The sequence below is a fragment of the Microcaecilia unicolor genome, chromosome 13 (genome assembly GCF_901765095.1).
Source record: "Microcaecilia unicolor chromosome 13, aMicUni1.1, whole genome shotgun sequence".
Classification (NCBI taxonomy): domain Eukaryota; kingdom Metazoa; phylum Chordata; class Amphibia; order Gymnophiona; family Siphonopidae; genus Microcaecilia; species Microcaecilia unicolor.
Genome location: NC_044043.1, coordinates 94793228 through 94813280, shown reverse-complemented (window position 1 = coordinate 94813280; position 20053 = coordinate 94793228). Strand labels below are relative to the sequence as shown.

The 20053-nt window shown below is 48.3% G+C and overlaps 1 protein-coding gene across 3 annotated transcripts in view; it reads left to right on the top strand.

Annotated features, from left to right (window-relative positions):
- Positions 1–20053, top strand: part of EPHB2 (EPH receptor B2) — a 482074-nt gene that overhangs the window by 221916 nt on the left and 240105 nt on the right. For all 3 annotated transcript variants that reach the window (XM_030222384.1, XM_030222385.1, XM_030222383.1), the window contains exon 3: positions 3811–4495. In XM_030222384.1, the coding sequence (XP_030078244.1) occupies positions 3811–4495 (685 nt within the window). The remainder of the gene's footprint in view (positions 1–3810; positions 4496–20053) is intronic.

The window sequence follows — 20053 nt, the reverse complement described above, 5'->3', positions numbered from 1 at the left end:
CAATCCACGAGCACTTGAACTTCAGGAAATCACTAAAAACCAACCTCTTCAAAAAGGCCTACCCCAGCGACCCCACGTAACCCTCTTCACCTACCAACACAGCACGACTATTGAATTTTTGTGGGGTTAATTATCCCCTAGATCCTGGCCGGTACCGGGATAGAGTTGTCCAGTACCAGAGAGAACCCTGAGAAGGCTGATTAGACCTCAAATCTGACTCCATATCTTGAGTGAATTATTCTATCTCTACCTCTCCATTAACTAATCTCTAGAAAAATCCTTTCATTGTTTGTAGTTTTCAGGTCACATTTCCTTGACTGCATGCAGTTTCTTAAAAGGTCCTACTATTATTCCTTTTAACTGGTCCACTTTTGTTTACTTCCTGGTCCCTTCTTTTCCTTTGGCTTCTTTTTTTTTTTTTTTTCAAAATACCATGGCTTTCAACTCTTTCTCATTCTTCTATTACCTCCCCTGATAACACTATGATCGAACAGGGCAACACGCAATCTTCATCCATGTCGACCCTCCACTTATACCTCATACGATCACTGTACAACTTTGAATTTGTTATCCACCGACTGGGCAAACGCCTTTGACGGTACTACGTAAGCCACATTGAGCCTGCAAATAGGTGGGAAAATGTGGGATACAAATGCAATAAATAAATATATAGCATCCTAAAAGCCTATATACGTCCCTCCCATTCTCCTGTTCTCATAATTCCAGCACCTGTTTCCCCTTTCTCTCTTCTCCCCCCCCCCCCCCCCCCATGCTCTTCCCTAAATATTCTCCTATGTTACAAATGGGCCTGTTTTCTTATAACCCATCAGGATCTGTAGCTCCTTTCCCCTTCATCATCCCTCCCCTCTTTTTCTGTAGCCAACAAGGAGCACAGAAGTCTCCCATCTTTCCCTTCGTACCATGAAAGAACTGTGACCACATAGCTGAAACTGAGTATCTGTATATAATTTTCCCATATTAAAAGAAATAGCCGTTTTCCATTTTGGTGTCTTTTTTTTTTTTGCACCTTCACCTTTGAATTTCTTAGGGGCCCTTTTACTAAGCCACGTAATCGTCTACGCATGCCCAGTGTGCGCCAAAATGGAGTTACCGCATGGCTCTTGCTGTAATTTCATTTTTGGCACACGTCCAGTACGCGTGGCTGAAAAATAATTGTTATTTTTCTGCCGTGCATATCAGACACGCGCCAAGTGGCATTTGGTGCACATAGGTCATTACCGCCCGGTTACCGCATGAAACTTTACTGCTAGGTCAGTGGCTGGCGGTAGGGTCTCAGACCCAAAACGGACGCGCGGCAATTTTGATTTTGCCACACGTCCAATTTCGGCAAAAGAAAAAGGCATTTTTTTTTTTTTTGCAGGTGCGCTGAAAAATGGATTGGCACATGCCCCAAACCCGCACCTACACTACCGCAAGCCATTTTTCAGTGCGCCTTTGTAAAAGGACCCCTAGGGTTTTAAGGCCTTCTTAAAGGAACAAAAACTTGGCAGTGAACCAGGGGGCAGTGGCGTATCAAGGGGGCGGTCCACCCTGGGTGCACGCCGCTGGGGGGTGCCGCGGCACGCACCTGCTCTGAGTTCGCTAACTTCGCTCGTTCGCTACAGCTCCCTCTGCCCCGGAACAGGTTACTCGGAGCAGGTGCGTGCCGTGGCGTGCACCCGGGGGGGGGGGTGTCATTTCGCCAGAGGGGGGAGGTGTCATTTAGCAGGGGGGGCGCGCTGCACCTGGGGGGGGGGCGCATCGGCGATCTGCCCCGGGTGCCATCCAGGCCAGGAACGCCACTGCCAGGGGGCAAAGAATTCCATAAACAGGAATTGTGATATCACCAGGCATGAATCAAGCTGGTTTGTTGTTTTCCTGTTAACAAAAGCTGAAGTTAATTGCTTATGTTTTGTAGACACAGGAGAACGTTTCCTGGGTGCTCAGGGAACATTGTAGCACCCATGCAACCCTTTAATGCAGGGCTCCCCAAATCCAGTTCTCAAGTGGTGCCAGTCAGTCTGAATTTTTGGATTTCTGCAATGAATATGTATGTGATGTATGTTTGCACGCATAGCCTTCATTGTATGCCAACATACTCATTGTGGAAATCCTGAAAACCAGTCTGGATTATGTGGCCCTCAAAGATGGGATTTGCTAAGGAAAGAACTAGTAGTAACTGCTCACTTAGCCTTCTTGGAATTTAGTTTGCCGATCAGGAACCAGGGATTTGTGTAAACATTACCCCCTTAGTTCTATACCTTTCGCAGCTAAATATGGTTGCGCCGTTTGCACATAAAGACAATAGAATATGAGCACTTTTGCGCACGTGCCAGCTGGGTACTAAGCAGTGTTCTACAGGCTTAGTGCGCAGCCTGTATAGCGCAGAACTGCAAGGGAACATATCTTGTTGGGCAGACTGGATGGACCGTAGGGGTCTTTATCTACCGTCATCTACTATGTTACTATGTTACATGTGGGCGGGGCATGGACAGGTCAGCCCAAAACAAGATCCCAGAAACACCTGCCCTCAATCTGAATGAAAAGTACGCTTTGTGGAATTCCACACATAATTTTAGCTTGAGTGAGGGACGTTTTCAGGGAGCCAATTGTAGAGCTGTAACAAATGGCAGAGTTTACTATTTGGTCGAATACGAATACCGAATATGAATAATGTACATTGAGCTTTAACATAACGTGAAATCAGAGATGAAGTGTTTATTTCAGTAGGATTTGACACAGTAGAGACCCAGATTATTCATATTCAAATTTAAATCGCTATTCGGCCGAATCGAAAACTATCTGGTGTAATTCTGAAAGTGTATTAAGATGGGTCGTGCAGAAAAGCCAAGGGGTAGCATTTTTTAAGTGTTAGATTTTGACTTCATCTCTCAATCCAGTTCATGCTCCACCCCATTTCCCCCCACCTCCCACTTCTCTGCCTCTCAGGTGCTTCATATCCTACCCTGTTTCCCCAAAGTAAGACCTAGCAAATTTTTGTTTGAAAGCAGGGCCGCCGAGAGCCGGACAAGGCCGCCCCCCCCTCCACCCACCCGAGGTCGCTCCCGGAACTAACCTTAAACGCCTCCTTTCACCTTCGCAGCAAGCAGCAGCAGGGCAGACCTCTCCTTCCGTTCCCCGCCCTCGCGGACGTTACATCAGGCGAGGGCGGGACATGGAAGGAAGGAGTGGCCTGTCCTGCTGCTGCTTGCTGCGAAGGTGAAAGGAGGCATTTAAGGTTAGTTCCTGGAGCAACGGAGGGCGGGTGGGCCAACCCTGATCCAACCCCGATGTTTCCCCGAAAAATAAGACAGCCCCTGAAAATAAGACCTAGCGCATTTCTGGGGGCAAAAATTAATATAAGACAGTGTCTTATTTTCGGGGAAACACGGTATAGCTGACGCTTCCTGCGTGTCGGGTCTCGTAGCAGGAAGTGGCAGCTGTTTAGTTTACTGAGATTTGAAGCTGTTTGTGGTCTCGTGGAGGCAGAGAGAAGACTGACTCCCCCAGGTCTTCCATGTTCTGCAGAAGATTCCTAATTTTGGTCAGGGGGTGGCCACCCTAAACGTGAGTCTCTGGCTCATTGTGGGAGATTGGCAGGTCTGGTCTTGTACTGAACTCAGGAAAGGTATTTTGGGGGACCAAGAGCATAACCAGCAGCACGAATGATTTAGTCATTGAAGACAAATTTGTAAAAAATGGTCAGATCTTGGCAGACAAGTAAAATAAAAATGGTAAAAGCGTAGAAAATGATAGGAAAAGCTTATGTTGTACCGTTAACCACGATGTCACTTTTTCTTCTGTCCACAGTGGGAAGAGGTGAGTGGGTACGATGAAAACATGAACACCATTCGGACTTACCAAGTCTGCAATGTCTTTGGGGCCAGCCAAAACAACTGGCTCCGGACCAAATACATCCGAAGGAAAGGAGCCCAACGCATCCACGTGGAGATGAAGTTTTCGGTCCGGGACTGCAGCAGCATCCCCAATGTCCCTGGCTCTTGCAAGGAGACTTTCATCCTCTATTACTACGAGTCGGAATTTGACTCCGCCACCAAGACCGTCCCCAGCTGGATGGAGAACCCTTGGGTCAAGGTGGACACCATAGCGGCCGACGAGAGCTTTTCTCAGGTGGATCTTGGCGGCAGGGTGATGAAAATCAACACGGAGGTGCGCAGCTTTGGACCTGTCTCTAAGAATGGCTTCTACCTGGCCTTCCAGGACTACGGCGGCTGCATGTCGCTCATCGCCGTGCGGGTCTTTTACCGCAAGTGTGCGCAGGTGATCCAGAACGGCGCCATCTTCCAGGAGACGCTGTCTGGGGCGGAAAGCACCTCGCTGGTGTCGGCCCGAGGCACCTGCATTTCCAACGCTGAGGAGGTGGACGTCCCCATTAAGCTGTATTGCAACGGAGATGGAGAGTGGCTGGTGCCCATTGGCCGCTGCATGTGCAAAGCTGGCTACGAGTCGGTGCAGAATGGCACTGTCTGTAGAGGTAAGACACTCTTCCTTCCTCTGAACAGCTGTGACTGTAGTGCTCTCTGGATCTGCATTGTGAAATGTTTCAATTTGTTTTCTTTCCATGGGGTCAATATTCATGTGCTGACCGTCACCGGCTTTATGCTTGGATACTCAATGCTCAGCCATGTCCACCACCAGCATGGAGTATCTGGACATACATGACCAGATAAAACACTGCTGGTTACATGTAATATTCAGCACAATTAGCTATGATGAATCGCGGTTACCTTAGCCAGTTAAGGGCTCAGTATTGGCACTTAAATCGGCTAAGTGCCAACTCCGCCCCCCAGATGCCCACAGAATAGCCAGTTTCAGCTTAGGCCAGAGGTTCCTAAACTTTTTCGGCTCACGGCACCCTTAGTGTTGGAGCAATTTTGCGCGACAACCCCCCTCCCCCCCCCCCCCGCCCACGCAGGGCTCCACCCCCCCCCCCCAGCGACATGGGTCTCCACACCCCTCTCCCCAGCCACATGGGGCTCCACCCTCCCCCCCCCCAGCGACATGGGTCTCCACACCCCCCCCCCAGCCACATGGGGCTCCACCCCCCCCCCCCCCCAGCCACATGGGTCTCCCTTTCCCTGCAGCCCCTCTCCGCCCATAAATCCAGCACACCTCTTCCTTCCCCAAATCCAGCATCGTTCGCTACCTTCCTTCCCGCAGGTCCAGGATCACCGCCTCTTCTTTCTCCTTCCCCCGCCACCGCTGCAGTGCTTTCAGCTTACATTTTCGGGCCGTCCGCGATCCACACAGGCAGGAACTCCGGGACCTTCCCAGTCTGCCCAGTCCGGCCCTCTCTGATTCAACTTCCTGTTGTGAGGGCCGGATTCGGCAGAGGGAAGTCCCCACAGTGCCTGTGTGAATCGCGGACGGACCAAAAACGTAAGCTGCGAGCACTGCAGCGGTGGCGGGGGAAGAAGTAGGAAGCGGCAGATTCCGGACCTGCGGGAAGGGGAAAGTAGGGAGTTATGCTGGATTGTGGAAGGGAGGTCAAGGTGTGCCGTGGCACCCCTGAGAGTTCACTGCGGCGCACCAGAGTGTCGTGGTGCACAGTGTGGGAAACGCTGGCTTAGGCACTAAGTGGGCATTTTCAGTCGCAGTATCTGGTTTAAGAGCCACTGAATATGCCCGGTTAGCCCCAGACAAATGATGTAAAAGGCCAGGAGTCGCTGCTGGCTGTTTAAATACCTTTGAATGTCGACTCCCATGTTTTTATATGTTCTTTCATTGTAAATGCTTTGTTTGAGGTATTTGCTTTGTTATTATCATGTGCTTTTCTATTTATTTTCACACTAGTCTTACATAGTGCAAGCCGTGTAAAAATAGTGCATGCTGCTGGGGGAGGGGTTTCAATCATTCCATTTTGTAAACAATATGAAACATTATAGGATATGTTAGAAATGGGTAGCCATAACATTTTCATGTCTTTTTCTGGGGGTGGGGGGCGTTCATTCTGGAACGAATGTTGTCATGAGTGTGCACTATCAGGAGGATTCTATGTATAGTGCTAGAAGTTAAGAAGTGAAAAAGATCTGCACTGATCCCTCCCCCCCCCCCCTGGATTTAATTGGTTAACTAGCTAATCAGTGCTGTTCATTGGATGTTAACAAGCAATTATAAGCACTAATTGGCATTAATTGAGATTTACGCGCACAACTTGCTAAATGTATTCTAAATTCTAAAGTCACATGTGCCTAAATTCTAAGTCACATAGTTGAAAAGGGGGTGTGGCCATGGGCGGGGCATGAGCATTTCTTAAATCTATGAGCATTATTATAGAATTCACCCGCTCTGCGCCTAATTTAGGCGTCGGGATTTAACACCAAATAAAACGTGGCCTAAATGGACGCAACCAAATTTAGTCACATGGCGAGTCGCTCGGCGTATTCTATATACCGTGCAGAAATTTAAGTCTAGTCTGTAAAATTTAGGCGTACTTTTAGAGAATACGCCTAGGCATAACTTTTTTTTGGGTGCCATATACAGAATCTGGCCCTGAGCCCCTATTCTATAAAAGGTGCCCAATCTTTATAAAATACTGGCGTAGCGCACTAGTCACACCTAACATTGGGCACCAGACTTAAGGCTGATAGAAAAAGGTGCGAGTCTAGTGCCCAGCGTTAGCTGCAGATCAACATATTCTAAAACTTGGCACCTAACTTTTGGGAACGCCCATGCCCCTCCCATGGCCACGTCCCCTTTGGGTTGTGTGTGAGAAAAGTTAGGCGCCAAGTTATAGAATAGCGAGCAGGGAAGATCCGCGCGCAACATCAATTAGGCACCAATGAAGTGGCCAATTGGTGTCCATTTCCTCGTTAAGTTGCATGAGGATTTCGGATCCATGCTCAAATTCCAGCGCTGAACTTTGGGTGACCTATATAGAATCTGGGGGGTAAGTGCAAGAAGCGCACACTCTTGTGCATTTCTTGCACTTGTGAACTCTTGTGCTTGTGCACGAACCATCGCACCTACATTCACTATCAGAAAAGAGTGCACTCTCTTTAGACATACCCCTGATTCTACAAAAGTCACCAAAAATTGTGCTCGCAGTTTAATAGAATAACGAGCCAATTTGCGCCGATAACTGGCTTTGTAACAAACAATTATTTTTACTAATTAGATTTAATTGTGACTTATGAACGTAAATTAAGGAGTGGGATCCGTGCCTAAAATTTACATGCGGCTCGAAAAAGGGGGCACAGAAATGAGAGGGTCATGGGCGTTTTGGGGCAGATCAGGGGCGTGTTTTTGAGTTGTGCGTATACTTTTAGGATAACGGTGCTCCGCGTGTAAATTTAGGCGTGGGCATTTGCACCATGTTTTAATTGGTGCGAATTTATACGTGACCTGTCCGCTTAAGCGTTATTCTGTAAACCGCACTGAAATTTAGGCGTGGCTTATAGAATACCGCTTAAGCAGGTTTTTTTCAGCGCCAGTGTTTTAGGTGCCATTTATAGAATCTGCCCCGTCGTATGAACAGTGCTCACTATTATTGGTAAACAGCATTTCATGGCAAACGAGAGTCCATGTTGTCTTGTCCTATTTCATTTGTCCCTCCCCAGTGCATTCCTGTTTGATTTTTTTTGTTGCTCAGTTGTATTTTGGCTCTATGAGGTGTTTGATGAGGTGAAGAATCTCGTTTACCTGAAGGACACCAGTGACAGCTCTGTAATGCTTTAGAGAGATGTAAAAGGCAGTTACAGCCTTCTGTTGAGTCTTGCTATTCAAAGCCAATAGTGCCGGCCAGTTTTCTGAACTCTTGTCTCTGGAGGTTATTCCCTGCTATAACACGGTAGCAGCAGAGTCTGACCTTTCCTGGTTTTTAGGCCCCCTAAGGTCTTACCTGACTTTTGCCTATTTCTCAGAACTGACCTCAGGTGAATCAGGGGGAAGCTGAGGTGCATTTCAGGGGCTTCTACTTGGTCCTTACTGGAGATTAAAATGTAGAGAATTTTTAGAATAGAAAAAACAACAGCAGAGTAGACCAAAATGGCTGGAGATTTTTATTAACAGTTCTTCGATGCGGACCGTGTTTTGGCTACAGGGCCTGCGTCAGGGGTCTACAACTGTGACTGTCACACAGGAAATATAGGTCTACAGACAAATTAGATCTATACCATACATATAATAAACCTTTCTTGATGGAAAGATCAAAGGCAAATAACTGTGTATCCAGCTTGTCATTAACAAGTACGTCTAGCGATACTCCCACCAAACACGTAAGAGTAGCCATACAGGATACTGGGCTCGATGGTCCATCTAGCCCAGTATCCTGTTCTCCAAACAGTGGCCAAGCCAGGTCACAAGTAGATGGCAGAAACCCAAATTGTGGCAACATTCCATGTAGAACCCCAAAGAATAGCAAGATTCTGGAATCCTAAGAGTGACAAGATTCCATGCAGAATCTCAAAGAGCAGCAACATTCCATGTAGAACCCCAAAGAATAGCAAGATTCTGGAATCCTAAAGAGTGACAAGATTCCAGGCAGAATCTCAAAGAGCAGCAACATTCCATGTAGAACCCCAAAGAATAGCAAGATTCTGGAATCCTAAAGAGTGACAAGATTCCAGGCAGAATCTCAAAGAGCAGCAACATTCCATGTAGAACCCCAAAGAATAGCAAGATTCTGGAATCCTAAAGAGTGACAAGATTCCAGGCAGAATCTCAAAGAGCAGCAACATTCCATGTAGAACCCCAAAGAATAGCAAGATTCTGGAATCCTAAAGAGTGACAAGATTCCAGGCAGAGTCTCAAAGAGCAGCAACATTCCATGTAGAACCCCAAAGAATAGCAAGATTCTGGAATCCTAAAGAGTGACAAGATTCCAGGCAGAATCTCAAAGAGCAGCAACATTCCATGTAGAACCCCAAAGAATAGCAAGATTCTGGAATCCTAAAGAGTGAGAAGATTCCATATTACAAATCCCAGGGCAAGAAGTTGCTTCTTGTGTCTGCTTCAATAGCAGACTATGGACTTTTCCTCCAGGAATTTGTCCCAACCTCACAGTTTCAGCAGACAATCCTATTCATAGTAAAAGGCTGGTGGGAGCTGTAGATCCCTTTTATCCGCCTCCTTCTTGCTCACCAGATATCGAAACGCACACTGGGACATGAAATCTCCACACCTTCCTTTCTGCATTTCCCACCATGTGTGAGCTGCAGTGACCGTGTTGTACATATGGTGGTAATTCTGGTTTTAGTGTGAGGGTATGAAGGGGCTGTTGAAAGGCGTTGACATCGCTGGCAGTGACAATTACAGGACTCCCTGCCACGTTCGGGCATGGGGAGCCTTTATTTTCCAGATGTTGCCTGCATTACACAGTGCCAGGGGAGGTGCAGCCAATTGAAGGGCTTGATTTGCTGGCACCCTCACCCCTATCTGCTTTTCCCATTACAAAACTGCTGTGCATGGTGGAACGGCAACTTAGCTGTTCCAGCGCAGCCAGTCGGAAGGGTGGAACCTTTTCCCTCCCAAAAACTTAAGAAATAACGTTAAATAATAAACAACGCCCACGAATGAGAAATTCCAAGGCACTTTGAAATTAGTGATTGTCTTGTGAGTGGAAGGGTGATAAGTTTGTGACTGACTGAACTATTCATCCTGCAGCCCACTTGCCCAAACTTGCTTCGGGTAGTGCTCTTAGACAATAAGAGGTACCGCCAAGGAGACGAATTACCCTAGCACAGTTTCCTGTCTGTCACTGTGAATCGTCAGTTTGGGAGAAGGCAGTTACTTAACTGTTAGGAAACAGAGGCACCAAAAGACCGATCGTGTCTCTGTCTGTGACTTGCGGCAAGCAAACAGCACAGAAAATGAGCGGTATGAAAATTATATGTGCGCTGTTAAAGCGAAAGCAAGCAGGGGGGATGTGCTTGGCACATGCGCAGAAGAGTTTTGCGCTAAGCCCAGCTCCTGTGCGCCTTTGCCAGGCAAACCTGATCATCAAGCACAAATTGGTATCTGTTTTCTGTGCCTTTAAATATAAGCTTTCAATGTTTTGGGTTTTTTTTTTTTTTAGTTGGAAGGCTTATATTTAAACGCAGGAAACAGGCGCCAATGCGTGCTTTCACTTTCGGGTTTGCTCGGACTCGCGCACATTTGTTTCTCACGGGCTTCCTTCTGCTTCAAAATGAAAGAAAAACCCAGCAGATTTCCAAGACAGAATCACGACAAATCCTCTCTTCAAACACCGTTAATGCCTGCTCCGAGCTGGCGTTACTTTTCAGTGGTAAGGGTGGATTTGTTTTGAGCGCTGTTCTTTGACAGAGGGGGAATAGGAAACGACCTCATTAACATTAGTATGCTATTTGCGCTAATCTTGGCGTGCTTATTATTTCCCACGCCAGAGCCTCTGAGCATTCTGCGCTCACCAATGCCGGTGCTCGTCTGGCACTAATGGCCTCTAGCACCCCCGGGGCCTTGGTTTCTTTGTGTTGCATACTCCCTCTACTCCTTTATTATCTGGCTCTCATCAGGAAGTCATCATGCACAGCTTAGCAGCAATTCTGTGAAGGGCGCCAAGATGCAGTGCGCTAAGCACTAATTCTGTCACCCCCGCCTGAGCGTCCAGGTTCCGTTACGGAACACTAGCATAAGTCGGCATTGAAGTGCCAATGTCTAGCTGCGCCCAGTTACGCCATGTCAGTAGATTTAAATGCGTTTGCCTATATGCGGCACTTACAGTATTCTGTAACTTACATGTGTAAATGTGGGACCCGCCTATGCCCCACCTGAGCTGTGACTAGGTTTATGCCCTAAGACATTGTGTACCTGTGTTATAGAATAGCACAGCGCACACGGCTGGCATTATGCACATAAATGTAACAATCAGTTGTAAGCAGGGGCGTAGCCAGACTTCGGCAGGAGGGGGCACATTTTAGCCCCCCACCCCCCGGTGCCGCCACCACCAACAACTTTGGACCCCCCTTCCGACGACCCTCTCGACCCCCCTCCCGCCGCCATCCCTCCCCTGCCATCGCCTACCTTTGCTAGCGGGGGACCCCAACCCCCGCCAGCCGAGGTCCTCTTCTTCCTTCATTCTGTTTCTGAGTCTGACGCCCTGCAGGACGTCAGACTCAGAAACAGAATGAAGGAAGAAGAGGACCTCGGCTGGCGGGGGTTGGGGTCCCCCGCCAGCAAAGGTACCAGATGTTGACGGCGGGAGGGGGGGTCGAGAGGGTCGTCGGCAGGGGGGGGGGTCCAGGACCAAATCTAGGGGGGCCCACGTAGCTACGCCCCTGGTTGTAAGTGCCCATGTTCTATAACTTTCAATGCATGATTGGTACCTAACCTTCAGTGACCTGTTACAAAATGTTTACATACCAACGTACTCGTGCAGCCGTGCACACTTACATGTGAATATGCCAGTATGCTGCCTAAGCACTCTTCTGATTTGATTGATTTGATAACACCACTAATTACAAAAAAAATGTGTTTAAGTGGTTTACAATACAGATTTATAGTGGAGGAGTGGCCTAGTGGTTAGGGTAGTGGACTTTGGTCCTGGGGAACTGAGGAACTGAGTTCGATTCCCACTTCAGGCACAGGCAGCTCCTTGTGACTCTGGGCAAGTCACTTAACCCTCCATTGCTCACCGCATAGAGCCTGCCATGAGTGGGAAAGTGCCAGGTACAAATGTAACAAAAAATATCATAAAAACTAGCTGAATATACATTAAAAATTTTAAATGACCCACATAAAACCAGGGCTAAGTACCAGCAGCTGTTCCATTGTCTGCTAAAATTGACCCATGGTCCCCAAGTTTTAATGAAAGAGATCAGGCTCTACACACCAATTCTGCCTTGTCATAGGTTCTGTGACTGGTTGCAGGGGACCTGGCTATTGTGGGGTTGGTCCCTCAGCGATCACCCCATCCCTGAAGGGTGGCCTGGCATTTGAGTACCAGCACCTTTTTCGCTAGAAAAAAACACACTGCTGTTTAGGATTCCAGAATCTTGCAATTCTTTGGGGTTCTACATGGAATGTTGCTAGTCTTTGAGATTCTGCATGGAATCTTGTCACTCTTTAGAAGGGCTTTTTTTGAGGGGGTACTTGGGGGTACTGGCACCTTTTCCATTGTCTGCTAAATTTCACCCATGGACCCTAAGTTTTAATGAAAGAGCTCAGGCTCTACACACCAACTCTGCCTTGTCATAGATTCTGTGACTGGTTGCAGGGGGCCTGGCTATTGTGGGGTGGGTTTCTCAGTGAGTACCCCACCCCTGAAGGGTGGCCAGGCATTTGAGTACCGGCACCTCTTTTGCTAGAAAAAATGCACTGCATAAAACAATACAATCAACTAAAAATCATAACTGACTAACTAATCATAATTAAATTCCATATAACTGAAATTCAGTTTCAAAGCAATTACAAGTAAAAATCAAAACATACAAGACAGTATAAATCTCTTAAATCAGAACACTAAAATCCCATAATTCTCTTGGAACACCAGGTTCTCAAAGCTTTGCAAAAAGTGAGAACTAGAAATCTCATGAAATTCAACAGACAATACTTCCATAGTTCATATTTACAAGGGGGGCATATAAAGGGCGGAGCCTAGGGGGGGGTCCTACCTACACGTGTAACTTGCAGAATTCGTGCTTACACCGGCCCTATGGCTGCCATAAGTGATTGCACGTTGATACCCAGTTACACTGGTGTTATGTGAAGGAAATCAGCATCTGTGAGGTGTTCTGTTATACAATTGCCCCCATTATAATGCCAATTTCTCCTGCACATTCGTGTTCGAAGTTACCCCAGCCTCAGAGCAGCCTTGGGGGAGACAGTTTGATAAATATGCACAGACTGTGATGCCTTTTAAAATAGTGAGAAGAGATTTAGCTCACAATGAGTTGCATTCAGGTGTCTGCAGGGCTTACAATGTGAGTTTGTATCTGAGGCAGTGGCGGTTTTAAGGGTCTCTTTTACTAAAGAGCAGAAGGGGTAGCATGGGCTTGGCGTGGGGCAAATCGGGTCTACCGCTGGGCTTGCCCAGGAGCCTGGCGGTGGTCCTGCTTTTGCTGTGCGCCACTTCCGGCACTAGAAAATACATTTTTATTTTCTAGTATCAGGGGTGGCCCAGCGGTTATCGGGCAGTGCCACACGCTGCCCAGGCTCCAGCTGTCAATGGCCGTATGGCTATTTACCGGTCCTCCTGATGTATAAACATAACATAAGAGTAGCCATACTGGGTCAGACCAATGGCCCATCTAGCCTAGTATCCTGCTTTCCAAACAGTGGCCAAAAAGCCAGGTCACAAGTACCTAGCAGAAACCCAAATCGTGGCAACATTCCATGTAGAACCCCAAAGAAGAGAAAGATTCTGGAATCCTAAAGAGTAACAAGATTCCAGGCAGAATCTCAGATAATAGCAACATTCCATGTAGAATCCTAAAGAATAGCAAGATTCCAGGCAGAATCTCAGGGTAGCAACATTCCATACTACAAATCCCAGGGCAAGCAGTTGCTTCCCATGTCTATCTCAATAGCAAACTATGGAATTTTCCTCCAGGAATCTGTTCAAACCTTTTTTAAACCCAGATACGCTAACCGCTGTTACCACCTCCTCCGGCAAAGAGTTCCAGAGCTTAACTAGTCGTTGAGTGAAAAAACATTTCCTCCTATTTGTTTTAAAAGTATTTTCATGTAATTTCATTGAGTGCCCCCTAGTCTTTGTACTTTTGGAATGAGTAAAAAATTGATTTATTCTACTTGTTCTACATCACTCAGGATTTTGTAGACGGTGGTATTAGGTTGCCTCAGCGTAGGGCAAACCTGCATGCTGATGGCACCTTTTGATGCTGTTTGGTAAAAAGGACCCTAAGTGACTTGCTCAAGGTCACAAGGAGCAGCGGCAGGATTGAACCCCCGACTGCCCTGGTTCTCAGGCTACTGCTTTTAACCATTAGGCTACTCCTCCACTCTGCATAACTCTCTCTCCATCTGTTATAAAATGACACACTTAGTTCATTGTTAGAACAATACTTCTCAATTGTTCCTGCCCTGTCCCAAGCTACAGATAAGGAAGGGGGAGTGGGGGGGGGGGGGGGGGTTGTTGGTAGGTGCCCTGGTTACATAAGCCCTCTGCAGGACACTGCTTTTTTTTTTGGGTGGGGGGAGGACAGGCAGGGCAATTACCTATATCCCCAATATCACAAGGGGTCGTGCTATCACTGAGGCAGAGCTCTGGGGTAATTGGCACTGGCTGGGTTCACTTCCGTCCTGTGTCCCTCTTTGACAGCGGCCGTGGCCTTGCGACGCAGCACGTGACAGCAAAAGCCGGCTTAGAGTATTTTGTAGTACAGATTGGGGGGATGGGCTTGACAGCTGGAACCCTCGCGTATTTCTAACGCCAGTTGTTGCAGTGGGCTGAGAACCGGGCTGGGCTTTGATTCCCACACTAGAACCCTGAACGGCACTGGTGCTGGATGTCCAATGTGATCCCTTCCAGCCATGTTTAGTCTTTCATTATGTGACTTTGAGAAATTGTCTACAGCGTTCTTAACCTTCTCCTTTTTTTTGTTTAAAAAACTGTCTGGCTGATATTGAGCTGGCGGCTTTTAGCGTTTCTGTCCTCCGTGACTGTATTCCTGGATATTCAATGCCGGAGTTGTAAGTTACCAGCTAAAAGTTATGCAGTTAAGTGCGATATTCAGCCCAGAACTGCAAAAGATGAACGCGGAAAGATACGACTGAGTTTTAGGTGGCCCAATTTGAGTGATTGTCTTATGTGGTTAAGGGCCGAGTATTGGCACTTAAAGGTGCTGAATCTGCCCCTGGAACAGTTTTGCCTTAGATATTAACTGCGGAAATTTAGCGGTACTCAGGGGCAGCCCAAGGTAATCTGCTGCCCGAGGTGAGGAATGAGATGGTGCCCCCGGCATCCCGCCCCCCCCTCCTTGAGTCCAGCATCTCTCCCCTCACACTCTCCCAACTCCCTCCCTCAGCCATGGTCTGGCATCTCCCCCCTTCCTTCCTCAACCCCCTTTCCCCGAGTCTACCTTCTTTTTAGGTTTTCCAAAAGTCGTTGTCTGCAGAGATTCCCGTACGCTGGCGTGCCGCTGGCACTGACGTCTTCTTTCTACTGCAGCCCTCCGATGAGAAAACAGGAAATGACATCAGAGGGGCGGGGTCACAGTACGGAGAAGAAGCCGGTGCCGGCGGCAGGGCAGCGTTTCAGAATCGCTGCCACCACCGACTTTTGGAAAACCAAAAATAGACGGGGAAGGGGGTTGAGAAAGGAAGGGAGGAGAAGCCAGACGGTGGCTGGTGGGGAGGGTGTAAAGGAGCGATGCCTGCCCTAGAGGAAGGAGAGATGCAAGCAGTTAGGCCAGCCACAAAGAATGCCGCCTGAGGCCCCCCACCTCAGTTGGCCTAACGGTAGGGCCGCCACTGGTGGCTCTAATCGGTTGTGCTGCTGGATGTTCATGGTTAGCCAGGGACAAGTGATTTTAAACAGCCAGGAGCCTCTCTGGGCCTCTGAAATGTGTTTTCTTATTTAAGAAAATTTAGATGAAGGTTATTCCTAATTGTTTTGAATATTGGGCTTGGTTTTGAGATGGGGGTGGGGGGATTTGTGTTGCCTGCAGTCTCCCATACGGTGTTTGAAACCTGCCCCACTTGATTTCAAGTAAGACCCCGGTTCGTCTCCTCTCTTCAGCAAGCAGGATGGTAACTTACGCAGGTCCCTCCTGAAACCGACCTGCTGTTCACAAGTCAGTCACGATGACCTCTGGTGACATTTTCACCAGGCCAGACTTAAGCCTTGTATCTTTGAAAATATGTAACTTTTTTCAGGTAAATAAAGTTTTGCTTTTGCTTGGCCTCTGGGAACCAAGTTGGGGCGGAGCTTTGAGCTGCTGAAAGTGAGGGGGGGGGGGAGAAATGCCTCCTGCATGAGACAACATCTCTACACCAGATAAGAGGCACTGGAATGTCTCTGTGCCACTCTCTGATTGGCTGCCCTGGGACCAGACATGTGATTGATGATTTCAAGTGCATTGCGCCTTCCCTAATTGCTGGTATCATCTAATTGTGCTCTCCTTCCACATTCAAGGAAGTGGTAACAATGATAATTTTGACAAATAATCTTTTTCTCCTAGGGTTTCTTTTTTTTTTTGCTTTTTTATTTTTATTTTTTTAGCTTTGCTGTTAAGTTATGAGAATGGAAGAGAATCCCCTCCCTTTGTAATCGATTCCTTTCCCCTTCTCAGCCTCTGCAGCCCTGTTGGTCAAGGGTTTATGACCTCATGTTTTATCCCTTAGTAAATTCAGGGGTTAATATTCCGCCCGCAGTGATCATCAGGTTTTAAGCCGCTGACATCCGTGGGCTGAATTAAGCCCCAGATATTCAAAGGTGGGCAACGGGCTCTGCCCCTGTCACATTTTCCCCTCCCTCCTGTCACATACCCCGTCACCCCCTCCCCTCCCCTTACTACTACCCTGGTGGTCTAGTGACCTCTTCGGGGCAGGAAAGAGCCCCCTCTTTCCTGCATGCATCATTCCTGTTGCTGATCCTTGGCGCCGAGTCAAAATGGCCGCCGAGAGTTGAAGTCTCGCGAGGTCACTTCAACTCTCGGCGGCCATTTTGAATCGGCTCTGAGGATCAGCAACAGGAATGATGCATGCAGGAAAGAGGGGGCTCTTTCCTGTCCCGAAGGCGGAAGAGGTCACTAGACCACCAGGGCACTAGTAAGTAAGGGGAGGGAGGCTAGCAATCTGCCCGTTTGTCCGGATTTCTGGACAAACGGGCAGATTGGCAAAACCCGTCCAGTTGCCCGGACATGCCCTCAAAAAGAGGACATTTCCTGGTAAATCCGGACATATGGTAACCCTAGCTAACTCAGCCCAACTCCGCCTCTGGACCTCCCTGGCAGAGATAATATTCATTGGCACAAACTGCTTAATTACTCACCTCAGTGGGGTTTAACCTGGCAGGAGCATCTCTTGACCATTTAACCCTTTTGAATATCATAATTCAGAGATGCCAAGTCTCACTCATTCAGCATGTGTCACGTTCTCACACTCCGAGTTGTTTCTCACTCATCACAGCTTCAATACCAGTGCACTGATCTTGATCACTGCTTTCATGAGAGGGAAGCCTTAGAGAAGTAAATCAAGTGGTCCAACCAGGAGGAAGACATCTGAGCACACCTTCCTGCCTACTTGCTTCCTTCTGCCCTGTCCCTTTTCCCTATACTGCAAGTACATGTACTAAGTAGTAAATTTAAAACAAACCGGAGAAAATATTTCTTCACTCAATGTGTAATTACACTCTGGAATTCATTGACAGCTTAGCAGGGTTTAAAAAAATGGTTTGGCTAATTTCCTAAGAGAAAAGTCCATAAGCCATTATTAAGATGGACCTGGGGAAAATCCGCTGCTTATTTCTAGGATAAGCAGCGTAAAATCTGTTTTGCTGTTCTGAGGTCTTGCCAGGTACTTCTGACCTGGACTGAACACGGTTGGAAACAGGATACTGGGGCTTGATGGATCTTTGATCCGTCCCAGTATGGCAATGCTTATGTTCTTATATGGTCTTATGCAGGGGTGTAGCCATGGGGGGCCTGGGCTCAGACCCACCGAAAATTCTGACACCTTTATGCTGGGGGGGGGGGGGATCCCCAAGCTCCGCTAGCTGAAGATGGCCTTCAGCAGGCCAGAACAAGTGACTTTCTTACTTGCTACGGCTGGCGGTGCTTTCCACCTGTTGCCATAGTATCAAACCACCTCCTCACCTCTTGCGTATGCTTGTTTTTTGCGCATATATAGAAAAAAATCCCACTAAAGACTACCGCCCATCTTGTTTCGAAAATACGGGTTCCCCCGCCCCTGAATAGGGGTCGTTTTGCAAGGACGTCCTCATCAAAACTTGGACGCCCCTTTTGAAAATGTCCCTCCATGCGGTTGGTTCCTCCTAGCCAGTTAAGTGCTGAACATCACATTATGTTTTATCTGGCCACCTGTGCCCCAGTATTCAGTGCCGGTACCTGGACACGGTCCACCATTGAACATCTGGATATACAGCTGGTGGCCGTCTGCAAAACTGCCCACTGAATGTCAGTCCACAGTAAACGCTGAACTGCGGCTACACATCCGTCCCCCAAAGGAACTCCTGTAAGGAGGTGAAGGGGAGGAAATGAGGAGCAATGGTGTCCCCCATAAATCAGAAGCCCCAGTGGCACCTGGTGCCCTGAATGCTCAGGAGTCTGGGGTGGCACTGCTAGAAATGATAGATTGGCTGATACCCTCCAGCGGAGAACAGCCTTGAGGTTTGGGGACTGGAGCAATTAAAGGTGAATTAATCTTGTAAAGCTGTTCTTTTTTCCAGCTGTGCGGGTTAATAGGACAGGTCTGATTTATTAATAGACCCCCCCTCCTCCCCATAGGCATGCAAAGGGACAGTTTACAGAAGCTCTGACCCCAAGGGCCACATGCGAGACTGTGAATGATTGGTGGAACAGACACGTCTGGTGGATCAGGACCAAGAAACAGCGGGACCCAGTGCCAGAGAGGGACTGTGAGACTGACCGTGATGGTAGGAAGAGACGCAAGCAGCAGGAGGAACCAAGACCTGGTGATAGAGGACGGCTGTGAAACAAGCAGGGATTGGAGACAGAGAGAGACAGACTCATGACAGAGGGGAAACTGTGAGACTGGCAGGTTTGAGAGGCAGAGAGAGCAAGACCCAGGGACAGAGAGGAGAGGAGCTGTGAGACTGGCAGAGGAGAGAGAAACCCATGAGGTTCAGGGGCTGTGAGGAGTAGAGGGTTTTGTCTTGCACTGACTGAGCACAGGATAGATGTATTAAATGTTTTGATGGGCGTCTGGGATCCTTTTTGTTCCTTCTCGATTTTATGGGAATGTAAAATCCTGTTACCGCACTGTGATATCCAGAGCACGTCCCTTGAGAGGGCATTTCTCAGTGATCAGTGATGGCCTGAGGATTTGCTTAAGTCCAGGCTGTACTACATTCTGTCGAGGGTGTGAGAACAACCACGAGGAGATAGATTAGAATCCTACTGAGTGTTTAACGGGTAGATCACGAGAGCACAGGCTGCATTTTCTTTCTTTGGATTTAGATCACACCTTAAGGTGAGTTACGTTCAGGTACACTGGGTATTTCCCTGTCCCCGGAGGCTCACAGCCTAATGGGCAAATGATCGAAAACCCCGTATTGTTCCAAATAGCACTCTAAAAATAGCGCTGGAACAGCATGGGGCTTTCCCACCCTTATGATCAGAGATACTACCATGCAAATTTATGAGCGCTATTACCTCTGATCTTAGGGTGAAGTGCGGGACGATTGTGCCAATCCTCCCGCACTTGTTTGGCAGGTCTGAGCTGTCAAAAGCCAGACCTGTCAAACACAGGGGTTAGAGGTCCATTGGACCACTAGAACCCAAACAGCATGGCCCTGGTGGCCTAGTACCCCCACCCCAAGCCAAGCGACATGGGCGCTGGAGATCCGGTGGGTCTTCAGCCCCCTAACCCCCCCTAACTTCCCCTCAAATGGTGGCCCATTGGGCAGCGAGTCAATCTCCCCCCCCCCCCCACCTGGTTGTCTAGCGGCCTTCTTCCCCACCTTCTACCTTCATGTCGCTGGGGGGCGGGGGGGGTTCGGGTCAGGGTTCCTGCTCCTGTTGGGGGGGGGGAGCTGCTGCACTGGGGGGGAATGGGGGCCAGCTAGCATTCAAATGCATGCTGGACAGGGCTGACCATTCCTCCCCAATGGTCTGCAAACCCTAACACCAGCTCCAAGTTGGCGTAGGGTTTGCCGTGGACAGCGTGCCAATGTGCGGTGCGCTACTCGCTGATCATCGGGGAGGAATACATTTAGCATGCATTTGCATGCTACTTGCGCTAAGAGCCCTGCTTCCATTGCATTTACATGCTAGTTGCATTCAGAGCCCGTGAGCACTTTGTTTCACGCGCTCACGGGCTCTGAACATGGGACAGTAGCAAACGCAGGCACTAGCATGGCACTAACCGCCTCTAGCGCCTGGGTTTGCTTTTGATCATCAGCCCCTGAGTTTGT